General features: G+C 32.6%; 1 protein-coding gene across 1 annotated transcript; it reads right to left on the bottom strand.

Moving 5' to 3' along the window:
• Positions 1 to 2,214: 2,214 nt before the first annotated feature.
• Positions 2,215 to 7,944, bottom strand: LOC114164195 (O-fucosyltransferase family protein). Its single transcript, XM_028048764.2, has 11 exons — positions 7,598 to 7,944; positions 6,937 to 7,033; positions 6,663 to 6,730; positions 6,084 to 6,172; positions 5,827 to 6,004; positions 5,081 to 5,209; positions 4,226 to 4,362; positions 3,886 to 4,099; positions 3,597 to 3,781; positions 2,863 to 2,958; positions 2,215 to 2,578 (listed from the first exon to the last, which is right to left on the bottom strand). The coding sequence occupies exons 1-11, from the start codon at positions 7,799 to 7,801 to the stop codon at positions 2,440 to 2,442; spliced, it is 1,536 nt and encodes a 511-aa protein (XP_027904565.1). The 5' UTR covers positions 7,802 to 7,944; the 3' UTR covers positions 2,215 to 2,439.
• Positions 7,945 to 13,981: the final 6,037 nt, after the last annotated feature.

Below are 13,981 nucleotides of genomic sequence, written 5' to 3'. Positions count from 1 at the left end.
TCAGCGCTAGTCTACTACTGCATAGCACCGTATTAGCAAACCAAAAAATTCATGTTATGATTAAGTAATTGAGAACTATTTAATTGATCAACTTGGTACTCCTCTTTTAGTACCTTGGGTCAAAAATAGTTTTACATACAATAGAATTTGTACCAAATTGCTCAATTTCTAGACTTCACATTCTCATTCACAACCAAAAGCAATCACAACACTCAAAACATATAGATGTCGCCTAAACCATACAAGAACATATCAACAAATACGTCAGACTAGATTTATCAAAAATAGACAATTTCATCCTCAAGTTTTAAAGCAACAATATGCAATTCATCAAATTTGACGAAAATCACACAACACTGAGACAACTCAGCCTGCTCTAATAATATCAACCATTTTCAAACTTACAAGATGCTTTATCTATACCTAAAAACAACACAAACACTGTCAGGGCACATTATTAAAACCACTGATTAGTAGAGAATCAATATTGATGACTTAAACAACACATAGAACCAAAAGAAGGATGCATAGACAAAACAAATTGGATCGATAGAAAAGGGTAAAAAACTAACTTACAGGAACGAAGAAACTAATCGATTCAAGATGAAAAGTTTGCCATGAGGATCCATCCTATGATCTCGATTCTTCAATCAAACGAGCAAAGAGGAAGAACTATTAGAGAGAAGTCACAGAACTTTAGAGAAATAGTTTCTAAAAGAAAAATAATGTGTTTTAAAATTTTAAAACTCATTTATAACAAAATTATTTATGCTAAAACATTTTAATATTAAAATAATTGAATCACATTCTTTTTGAATCATTGTTAACTCTAAAATGTCAAGACAAAATATTGGATTCTATCGAAAAAGGGCATCCTTCTTTTGTTGAACTAAGTATAAAAGGTTTGGTTAGATATTTTTTAAAAATGGACTTAGTAAAATCCCATATTTCATATATAAGAAAAAGGAAATATCCGCTCAGTTTAAGATTTATCTTAAATAATGAGTCGGACTGGACCAACATCAATCCATTTTTTTTATAGATCCGAGAGAAAAAGTTCAACAATCACTTAGTCAAAATCATGGAATTATTCATATGTTGTTGAATAGAAATGAGAAATGCCGATCTTTATTAATCGAAATGTTTTACATCCGAAAGTTTTTATTCTTATTAAAAATGTTTGTTGAATGTTTAGGACCCAACCGGCTAAATTTGTACTTCAATCTTCCCCATTATATATCATTCCATGTTGTGAAATTAGGGCAATGAATGAAGAAAAGAAAAATATGTTTTTTTTTTATGTTGTGAGTATGATTCCACTTAGAGTAACAGTAGCCGCAGCCTAATATATACCGTGAGTTTTAATATAAAATAATATTTTATTAATCTATAATAATATATAAAGGGGATTCCTCTTTTTGTGTCCACTTTTCAAAATAATAAAGGGTATTCCTCTTTTTATGTCCACTTTTCAAAATACCGATTTTACCCCTTTAAATATAATAATTTATTAAATTTTTAAAAATTGACCGTTACTTTTACAAACTTTTTATAAAATCATATGTTTTTATTTCTCTCTTTTTCTTTATTTATCAATGGTTAGTCTTTTGTTCTAATATATTTCACTTTATTTTTAATAAATATAATTTTAATATATATATATTAATTTAATAACATTATAATATTATCACTTATTAATATAATATCACGTATATTTAAAAAATTATACACACAGGCGCGATAGCGCCTGTGTTACGCTAGTAGTCAATAATAGCGATAGAATCACAACACTCATTTAGTTAAAAAAAAAACTATACACATAAAATTAATATTTTACAAATATAAGTACACTCAAATTATAAAGGAAGACATAGATTTAGCTAAAAATACTCAGCAAATATCATAAAAGCTAATAAAGATAGATTTGAAACATTTAAATTAGTATCTTTCAAATTTAAGTATTTCTCATCTTTCATGAAAGACGAGAACGGGAGACTGTATTCTTAGATATTTTGAAAACACAATGTTTTTATAGGTTCTGACGTTTTTAGATTTATTAGACTTTGACCCCAACTTTCATATCATATCTCGTTCCGTTCTTGCTCTCTCTTTTCCCAGGGCTCACCTTGGGCACTAGAGTCCATAATGTACATAGCAAAGGCAATATATTCTATATCTATGTATATAAATTTAGTGTCGCATAAAACATGCGTCTTCCAACTACAAAGAAGTAATTCATTTCTAAAATTAATAGATTCTAAACAAAGATAAATGTTGGCTAAGTTGCCAACATCATGTGTTCGTGATCAAGGGTATAGATAAGGCACAGACAAATCAAGCGACCAGATATGTCTAATTAGAATTACAATTTTTCAAAACCAAATTTACAGATTAACCTGTCTCTCCAAAAATAAAAGGTAACAGCAGTTTGGTTTATCGTCATGTTATTTCTAGTTTGCTTTTAGAACCACATATACACTCAGGATATGGATTTTCATAAAAGGACTCTTCAGTCTTAAATCGTGCACGGCCTTTGACTCCTGGTGGAGAACCATGCCTTTTCCTTGGAGCTCCTTGCCTACGTGTATAACATTGCAAAATATATAAATTCTTTTATTTTTATTACAGAGAAAATGAAATCAACTAAGGTTGCAAGGGAAAGAACTAGTAAAGCATGTTAGAGGAAGTAAGAATAATTAGATATTAAAAGGACAAAAGGAAATATACTTCAAAAATAAAAGAAAAATGCAGTCTGTAACCAATTTTAACTTCTAATCATCATGTTATCTTGGTAAGTGGATAATAAGGTCATAGAGGCGCCAAATGGAGAGGAATCTAAAGAATGGTATGCAAGAATGATACCTGTTCTTGTGCATCCGCTGAACCATTTGCGACAGTTCCGTTCCTTCTTCAAGCACTCCAGTTTCCACCATATCAAAAATTCCAACCAGAACTTTCCTGAAGATCAAATGAACAAGAAAATAGGAAGGGGTAAAAATGACAAATAGAAAAGTATAAATTCAAGTATTTTTCTACATAAGTGAAATCCAGAATGAGATATTAGATCATTAAAACTTCGATGGCACAACAAACATCATCGTTAAGCATGGTGCACATGCATCGCACTAGCCTGATACAAACTAACATGCATCAAATGACAGTGTAAGAAACAAACAGAGACAATAACAATGACCAAGCCTTTTCTCACTAAGGGACTAGCCACCTCAATCAAATGATGCCATAATATTCTATGATGAATCATTCTATATGCTACTAACTAACATCTAAATCTTGTTGATGGTTTTCCTTATAATTTTCTTGGTTGTCTAAACCAAATGGGATACCCCCTCTCTGATCTACTACATTTAGTGTAGCTTCAATGGGTTTTCTTACACATGTAATTTTTTTTACAACAAATACTATCCAGCGTTCTCTGCATTGCACCCATTCCCAATTCCATTTTGTCTAGTATCTCCACTCATCCAATGCAAACAGATGTAAATAGCAGAAAAAAGAAAGAAAAACAAGAATGGACACCTACAGGTGGTTGAAATGTATCAACAGGCCACATAATTATAGTTCCATGGATTCATTACCTGTCTGGATTGATTGTCTTGCGGTGACCTAAGAATCTACGGTGTCCCTCAACTGCTCTTGCCATATTTCCCGAATATGACGGAACAAATACATCACTCTCTACACATATTATGTAATCAAGTGCAGCAGTTTGGGAAGCATGATTAGTGAAATCTTTCAGCTCTTCAGGAGTTGCAAGGGATTCCTGGTACCATTAACCACAAATTAACCAAGGCATCATTACACCTCACTCGCACATTATGTGGTGTTGGATTACTTGTTAACACAGAAAAACAATGACTTACAAACCTTAAAGATTAGATTAGGGAAGCGGGATGAGAGCTCCGAAAGATGAGTGTTACCACCATAGATCTCTCCAGCTGCTATGTATATTGGTGTGGATGGTGGGTATCCAAGAGCGTGAAGAAAAATGCCCACCTCCTTTGGAGTAAGTGGACAAAATCCTCCAATTCTCTGTTCTGTAGAATTTATCTCTTTTACTTTCCAGTAATTTGTATTCTCCCTAGAAAAATTGAAACAGTTTTTTAAAAGAATTAGTACAATGATTACTTATTCTAGGGTTATACAAAAAAAAATACATTTTTTTCTCAACACAAAGCAGCTGATACATAGTAACTATTCTCTCTACCTCAAAATTCTAAGCTCTTCAGATTCTGCATCTGTCAGACCATAAGAGCAACCGGTAAAAGACAGCATATCTTTCTCATATCTCAGATGGAGAGCAATATATCTTCCTCCTTGTGATCTCAGCCGATCCACCAACCTCTGTTTTGTAACCGTCATGTATGCTCAGAACCTAATTTAACAGGAAGCCCCATGTAGACATCTTAAATGCATCAAAAGTGAAAAGGACATCTCAAACCTGGGACCATATGCATCATTTTCTAGCATGATTTACAAAAATACTGGACTTCAATCGTCAAATTGTTTAACCTAACAACTAATTGACATTCAAAATACTTAAAAACTTCAATTTTATATTCCAATACTTCTAATACTATATTACTAAAACTATCTACTGATGAGACCGCTATATCAGCCAGCCCTATCCTAAACTAACAATATTTAATTAGTCATGATTCTCTCTCTGCCAGCAAATCCACTAAAATAAAAAATTTCCCTTTGTCCACTGTTACGCACCAGATTTGTAATATTTTTTATAAATATGAAACCAATAATAGACCGAAGAATGCTGTCTTTCCTTCACATTTTAAAGTCCGCCCATTTTGCCTTCAAAATTTCAGATATTTAGGCACAAATTAAAGAAAAACTCATTTCATTTCAATTTGTATCCTTTCAAATGCATTCTTTTCTACGTTCTCTCTGAATTGCTTGTTTTAATAAAGAAAAAAAAAATCAAAAACGGAGATTGAATCAGTGATTACATAATCATTTCATCAGTTACTAAATGCAACATGACGTACACATAATGTTTTTGCAAAATGTTTAGGATGCTAACTACTCCACTAAAAAGAAGCCAAACCTTTCCTAAATTCTCTATTGGAGGAGAAAATCGAAGCGCCTGATACATTGCACGGCATCTCAACCTCTGTATGTCAAGAGGAAGATCATTGTTTGCAAGTCGAGAATCTGATTTTGCAACATGTATCACCTGGAAGATCAAATCATTATTTGTTCAATACATTTTTTATTATAAACAAGGTCCACAGACAAAAAGTGAATTGTAATGATCATGGAACAATTAAAAATATGAGATCACTTCCAGATCACGAACACAAATTAGAAATCCCCTTCACTGAGAAGAGGCATTGAGTTTGTACACCCCACCACAAATGTCAGAAAGAAGTCTAATGTCGTTGTCAATGCCTGAAACAGACATGTTTCAGAAAATACTAAAGGATGATCATTCTATATTCTTCAAATACTATTGAACTGCCCGGTAAAATATGTATCACAGCATTTCTTTGACTTTTTCTTAATATGTAACACTAAAATTTGCTTGGTTATAACTATAAATTCTTGTAAGAACTTTTCATTTTTCTACTTCTCTAGTAGTTAACGGCATTGAATACTTCTAGAATATAACAATCCCTGAGAACTATGCCTACTACATTTTCCAATTACAACTAATTTTCACAGGTTATAATTTGAGAATTAGATCTAAACAAAAATAAATCCGTGTAAGCCGATTAGAGAGTTATACAATGAAGCCACTCCAGAAAATGAGAACCACAAGAAGTTGAAGTCATATAGGAGTAGCCTGAGTACCTGATAGTCACTCCACAACCTTGTCATATCTGTATAGTAACCGAACCCAGCCCAGGAAGTAAAGTGTTTCCTGGCCCGGGGGATACCTTCCAAGCTTTTGGGAAGCTCACTAACAATCCTGATATCATCTTTCAGGGATTGAATGAAATGAAGCTCGTCAAATATATCTGAAAATACACTGTGCACACACCCAATGAGAAGATAAAGTTGGAAAACAATACAACACATATCTTAGAACAGCGTGTACCAAGAGATACCTTGAGTCTTTCCAGAATGAACGTTTATCCAATTGAGGAACAACTAAAGTTGCATTCATCATATGTGCCACAGCCACCATGTCTGATATCTATAGAAAAACTTAATTACTTAAAATGAAAATAAAGTTTAGAAGTAAAACAACAATTAGTTTCACTTAGTTACTACCAATCTTAGAGTAGGTGCCATCAGTACAAACTGAAACCCTTGTACATAAAAGACAAAAACAAAACTTGAACTGCATTTCACCATAACAACGCATCATATTTAACAAATACAATGAACTGCTGAAGTATTGCGGGAATGGGAAAAAAAAGGTCAAAATGTTGTCAATTGTCAAAAGGAAAAGAATAATGAACAAAGACAACAAATAGACACTAAATTCCAGCCTCTGATACAAAAAAGGAACTAAAAAACCTAGACAGATACAAGAAAGCTAAAATAGTAACTCTTGGGTACTAAATTTGGAAACTGTAATTGAATCTAAATATTTGCTACACATGCGGTTACAAACATAAGGGCATGACTAATCTATTATACAGGAGTTACAAGAGAGTGCAAGAGAGGAAAAAGTGACTTACACCGGTTCGCATTTGATTTAGTCCCCCGTTACTTTTCACAGTTAGATAGCGATCAAATCCTTTGGCAGCTGACAAAGTAAAAATGTGGAAACATATTTTAGAGAAAGGGAGAGACAAAAATGCAAAATACAATAACAACACTGCTCTGGTTACCAAACATCCAACTATAGATAGAAGTGGCTGAAAAAAAAAACTTAACTGAAACAAATAGAACCAAGTGAAAGAAAAAACTAAACAAAAAGCTATTACAAGAACTTATGTCAGCATCTCAAACCTTTATATTTAGTAGTCCGCTCAACACACTGGTGTAAGCCATGATTAAACGGAGAATCCCAAAGTTGCTTCTTATCGTGCACATGTAACTCTGGCACCTGCAGCGATTTCAAACAAATGCAGCAGTCATTGAGTATGAAAAGGGAGGTAAAAGAAAAGTGAAGAGCCTGAACTGACGGAGTGCTAGCTAATATAGCTAGAACCAACAAAACTTGCAGATACCATCACAAAAATAAAAATCGATACTCTTAAATATGAAAGCAAACAACCACTTTGCGCACACAAATTAGTACCTGCAATGGCTTTCTTAGAGAGAAAAATAGACATGTGTGAAGAAAAATAAATGACTAGCACACATGCAGCTGCCTATCAATTATCAAAATTGTTAAATTCCTCAACTTCAAGAACTAGCCTCCCTTCACGGATTTTTTTTTTTTTTCGTTTGTTGGATGTAGAAATTCACTTAAGACAATTTGACAGAACCAGTTCAATTAACACAAATCGGTATCCGATTTGGATCTCTAATAACAGTAACGTAAATCAGATGAAAGCATCGAAGAAGATTGAGGAAATCCAGGAATTCCTTCCAGATCCTTAAATCACATTGAATTTAATTGAATTGAAAAACGATGGAGAGAATAAACAAGGGAATAGCAGAGTACCTGATGAGAATTAGATTGTCGAGAAATGAAAGGGCGTCGTGGATCTTGATCAAGACTAATGTTCCTCACGTAGAACAAGAAGACGATAATGGAGAAAGCAAATATGAAGATGGTATAGAAAGTGATGACGCTTGGGGATAGCTTTCTGGCATGGAATCTACCCGTCAAGAGGCCGCCAGAGCCATACGAGCCTCTGCTTACCATCTCTGCCCTAACCTCTCTCTTCCTTACCCAAACATCTGCATGAATTAAGTCTGACAGGGTTGTTACTGTCCAGGAAAATACAGCGAACAAAAACTATACCGTGCTTCAAAGTGCACAACGATCACTGATCATCGATGGCGAGTTTTTTTCCAGTAATATGCACGGTAAATATTTGTGACTTTTTAGGTTTAGTTTTATAAATGAATAATGGCATTTTGATTTTTTTTTTACTCATTTTTAATTTATTATTCTAATTAGATCACGTGCACACACGCATTATCGCACTTGTGTATATATATTTTTTAAATATTATGAATGATACTATTTTAATAGATGATAATAGTGTAATATTATTAAGTTAATATATAAAATAAATTTATATTTATTAAAAATAAAGTGAAATAAAATGATACTATGAATGATAATATCGGGCTATGAATGATAATATGTCAGTAGATGATAATAGTGTAATTTTATTAAGTTAATACATAAAATAAATTTATATTTATTAAAAGTAAAATGAAATGAATAGAGAAATTAATTGTTGATGAATAAAAAAAAATAAACAGTTTTATAAAAAATAAGTAAAAAGAATCATTAATTTTAAAAAATTAATAAATAATTATATTGTAAAGGGTAGACTTGATATTATGAAAGTGGACATAAAAGAGATAATCTTCTTTATATATTGTTATAGAAGATTATCACATTATATTATTATAAAAAATTAAAAAATACTTAGATAATAAATTAAAAATAAATAAAATATTATGAATTAAAATATTATTATTTTTTAGAAATTTTTCTTACACGAAGTCCCAAATACACCATCCCCGTAACATCCAATATATTACGAATTTGTGAAGAAGGATGTCAGGGCTAAAAAAATTTACGATCTCTGATTGCATATTCCATACTTTTAAAAAAAATTAACAATAACAATTAGGTTTAATTAATCGTATAGTACCCATTTTGGAGCTAGTGTGTCAAATAGGTATCCCGTTTTAAAAAAAATGTCAATTGCATCTCAACTTTTAAAAAATATTGCTTCAATTAGGTCTTTTCAGACAGAGTTGACTAACGCCGTTAGTCAACGTGCCACGTGTCAATCTGTGGTTTTTTTTTTTTTTTTAATTTTTTTTTTTAATTTTTTTAAAATAAATAAATAAAAATGCCACGTGTCAAGTCCCTGTGTATGACACGTGGCATTGTCAGTGCCACGTGGCATTGTAATGCCACGTGTCAGTGTCACTATCACAGATGTCATTGTGATGATTTCAATTTAGTTCCCATATATGTCTTTTTGGTTCAATTTAGTACATAAGTATGTGTATCTGATTCAATGTTGTACCAATTTTTTTTTAATAATTAAAATATTTTTGTAATCCATTTTTTATATGATTAAAATTAATTAAGTATAAATATATTTACAAAATTACGTACTAATATTTATAATGTTTCTCTCAATTTCAGACCAAATTTATTATTTGTATAAATGTTATAATAATATTTTTTATTAAAAACGACTTTTTAACATATTACTTTGTTAATTACTTTTTTATTAAGTACTCATGTTTTGTTAATTTTTTTTTTCAAAATAGAACAATATTGTCTCTTACTAATTTTAAATCTAAGATTTTTATTGGTATGAATGTTATACTAATTTTTTTTTATTAAAAGTGACTTAATAAAATGACTTTTACCACTAAATTTTAATATAAATATCAAATACTTAATTTTTGTAAAACTTTTATACTTAATTACTTTTAATTTTATAAAAAATATTTTAATTATTAAAAATTATTAGGTCAAAATTGAATTAAATACACATAAGTAGGTACTAAATTGAAACGAAAAAACATAAATGGGGACTAAATCGAAATCAACACAATGACATCTGACACGTGGTATTACAATGCCATGTGGCACTGACAATGCCACGTGTCACACACAGAGATTTGACACGTGGCATTTTTATTTTATTTTTTAAAAAACAATTAAAAAAATTAAAAATTTAAAAAAAAAATTTTAAAAAAAATCAAAAAAACCACAGATTGACACGTGGCACGTTGACTAACGGCATTAGTCAACTCTGTCTGAAAGGGACCTAATTGACGTAATTTTCAAAAGTTGGGATGCAATTGACACTTTTTTAAAATCGGGTACCTATTTGACACACTAGCCCCAAACTGGGTACTATACGATTAATTAAACCTAATAATTAACATACCATACTTTCTAACCTTAATAATAATTCATAATTATCACTACTGTTAAGTGATGATATTTCGATATTCGTATTTATTTAAGAATTTAAAATATAAATAGTTTAATTATACTTTTTATTTCTAATTTAAAACATGCTATTTATAATCTATAATCTATATCTATAATAATAATATATAAAGGGGATTTCTCTTTTTGTGTCCACTTTTCATTTTCCAAATTTTACCCTTAATTAATATTTTAAAAATTATTTATTTATTTAACAACTATTTTAAAATTTATTATATATATTTTAAAAATAAATATTATTGATCTTATAAAAATTAAAAAATGTGGATGCATAGACGCGACAGATTATTTTATTTGTAGAACATCAAACTATTATTTTTTCCGATTTTAAGGTGGCGAACTTTTACAATATATAAAAGGATAAATAAATTTACTCCATCATCATATACTCTTTAATGCTTTTTTTAGGTTGTTCTTCTATTTCTTGAGGAGGAAACAATATATACTCTTTAATGCTTTTTTTAGGTTGTTCTTCTATTTTTTGATGAGGAAACAATCCTCAAACGTTTCCTTATCTTACCTATGAGCCGTTGTTATTTTTTCAAAACTTTTAAGCATAATCAATTAAGAAAATTCATGATTTAACACATGTTCATTTTTATTTGCGATATGTTTTCTTTTGTACTTTACTTGTTTTCACTTATATTATTTTTTTTAAAATAATTTTTTTTTCTTTTACTTTCTTGTGTTGTACACTGCCAAGATATCTCCTACAAAACATGGGGTTAGTGCGATTACACAGTCAAGGTACCTTATAACATACATAGTCCAATTGAGTACATGTCGGCTTTGAAAGACGACATGCGCTCGGATCACATGAATGCACCAAGTCAGTATAACTATTGTAACATCCTAGTTGAATATTACTAATTTAAATAAATAAAGATGAAAATTAATAAATACTCAACATTTAATAATTTTTTCCCAAAGTGTGAGAAAAATTTAAATTCATTAAATGCGCCATAGTTCAAAATTAAAACTAAAACATCAATGTTACCAAATTTCCAAATCATAAAGGCCATAATATATGAAATAAATAAACTGGTGATAAAATGTTCTATATATATTCCCCATATAGCCCCGCTCCGACCATACGTATCACTAGTGTCACCTACAACATCATCTGCTCTCGTGTAACAAGTTACACGATCATCGCCAAACACAAGCAGATAAGGTGAACTCAATATAATTAAACATACACACAATTATAAAAGCCCTCACCTAAAGCAAAAACATTGATTCCATAACCTCCAAATCATTCTTTATGCACTTGCAATCATGGCCAACCACCATGTTCAATCATCTTCTACACACTTTGATAATGGCTTTAAGATAACCCTTGCTGTCACGAGCCACCACTCGTGATTCCACCGCTACGAGTCATAACTCGTAGATCACACATGCGAAAATATCACGTTACGAACCATCATCCGCAACACAACTCGTAGATCACATTGCGGAAATATCACGTTACGAACCACCATCTGCAACGTCAAGTGGAGTTCCCTAATACGAACCACAATCTGTATTCTCAACACAAGATTTCCAACATCACAAGTCGTTACCCGTGAGTGTAAATCAAGTGGAGTCAACCAATACGAGCCACAACTTGTATACTCACACTAGATTTCCAATACCACCATGCCACTACCCAGGGTTCCCATGTGTTTACCCTCCATTCTGAGCCACAACTTAAGGAATGGCCTCAGCAAGTCTCCACCCCAAAGCCACCACCCATAGATTATCTTGTTACGGACTACAATCCAATTATCATCAGGCTCCAACCAAGAATGGTCACGTGTTTAACTCTCATTACAAGCTACAACTCGTAAATGAGCCCCCTGCCTCTTTGGCTTCTCGCTAGGGTTTCTAAGTTCTCCCTAACGTAGCAAAAGTAATAAAAATGTGAACAAGAGCATAAAGTGCGCTAGTCAAGGTTCAAACTCACATCCACACACTTGCCAATCATATGCACAAACCAACAAGCCATTACATGATTATTGATAATTCATACATGTGTATGATTATATTATCACACTTCAAGGTCATGCACCCATGTAAAACAATTTAAATAATTAAATTCTCAACCATGGCATATCCAAGACTCAAACCCAAGTCCTCCCAACATAATAAAGTACTCTTAATCACTTGAGTTACAATTGCTCCTTGTAATAATTCTCTATATTAATTACTATAAAGATCTCTTTAATTGCATTTATATTAAATAAATATTAATTTATTTAATTTTCCTGGGTCTTACAACTATCACCCAAAGAAGGTAAATCCAAGGTTAATTAACTCATTCTAATTAATAAGTAATTAGGTCAACTAAATCAAAGCCCAACCAAGTAAGGTCCATGAATCCTAGTATAAAAGACACACTCTGCGAAGTACATTATTATGTTTTTTCTCTAACGTTGATTCCTTGACTGACTTTGGGATCAAAGTGTCTTTTACAAGCACCCCTCCTTTTTTTGTTCGTGATTGGAAAACAAGTTCCTTTTGAAGACCTTTGAAGTTGTTTAGGAGACTTTACAAAGTATACTTCGACCTCGTAAGAACAATTAGCGCCACTGTAGGCCAACATATATTATGTAAAGATGAAGTTGTGAAGGTTCAAAGATTTGAGTGATGGTATCCACTAGTAGCAAAATCGTGGAAGCGAGAGGAGCCAGACCTTCTATTAACTTGACAGTTATACTGGAAGCCTAGGCAAAGATGCAACATGAGTTTGTCGACTACAAGAAACAAAATGCTGAAGAGATGGAAACCCTAAAAAGAAAAGAATGCAAGATTGAAAAGGAAGGTGGAGGCCGAGAAGCAAGTCAAGGGAAAATGAGTTGAGGATATTGTGCACGTGAGGCCGAGGACCCTGTCCAAAGAAGTATCCCTTAATGAAATAAAGGAGGAAAGTGAGTACAATCCAACCCCTAAGACCCGAGGTGTGACAAACAATTCCTCAGCAACAAGGAGCAGCTACAAGCATCCCTTCATTGACGACATCATTGAAACTCCCCTCCCTAAGTAATGTAAGGCCCCAACAGTTTGTTATGATAACACATCAGACCTTGATGAGTATGTGGCCTTGTACACCAACCAGATAAGCCTTTATTCAACTGATGACACAATCTTATGCAAGGCATTTTCATTTACTCTTCAAGGGCCAACCCTAGATGGGTTCCATAACTTACCACCATTCTCCATCGACTCCTTTAACATGCTAACCTCATCATTAACAACCCATTTCAAAACAAGTTGCCGACACGACGTTTCCTCCCTCTCCCTCCTCAACATAAGGCCATAACAAGGAGAGTCCTTAAGAGCCTTCATCGACATGTTTGGCATTGTTTCCCTTAAAGTGAAGAACCTGTAGGTGGGACCGTTTATTGATGAGTTATGCATGAACCCCCCTCCACCCCACTGATATGAATGAGCTAAGACAGTGAGCCGCCAAGTTCATGTGGATGGAGGACATGAGGAAGTACAAAGTCTATGTCAATATCAACATCATCCCAATTGAGAAGAAAGAAGTTGATAGAGCACCGCCCTGTGAGGCAATGTTCGACAATGAAAGCGTAAGCCTGTCCAATACATGAACTATGCACCTCTCAACGCTCCTAGGTCACTTATCCATTTTTAAAGGAGCCAAGTCGGTTTCCCTAAAAAAAAAAGGAAGTTAGGAGAAGAAAGGAGACAAGCCGCCAAGGTTGACGTTGAAAAGCTATTGAAAGTCAGATTCGTAAAAGAAGCAAAGTACACAACATGGCTCGTCAACATTGTGTTAGTTAAAAGAGCAGGTGGGAAATGTCGCATGTGTGTGGAGTCCTCAACAAGGCATGCCCTAAAGACGCGTATCCTCTGCCAAGCATTAACCAATTATTAGAT

The sequence above is a fragment of the Vigna unguiculata genome, chromosome 9 (genome assembly GCF_037176805.1).
Source record: "Vigna unguiculata cultivar grain cowpea cultivar isolate G323 ecotype 2 chromosome 9, ASM3717680v1, whole genome shotgun sequence".
Taxonomy (NCBI): domain Eukaryota; kingdom Viridiplantae; phylum Streptophyta; class Magnoliopsida; order Fabales; family Fabaceae; genus Vigna; species Vigna unguiculata.
This window is presented reverse-complemented; position numbering and strand designations above follow the sequence as displayed.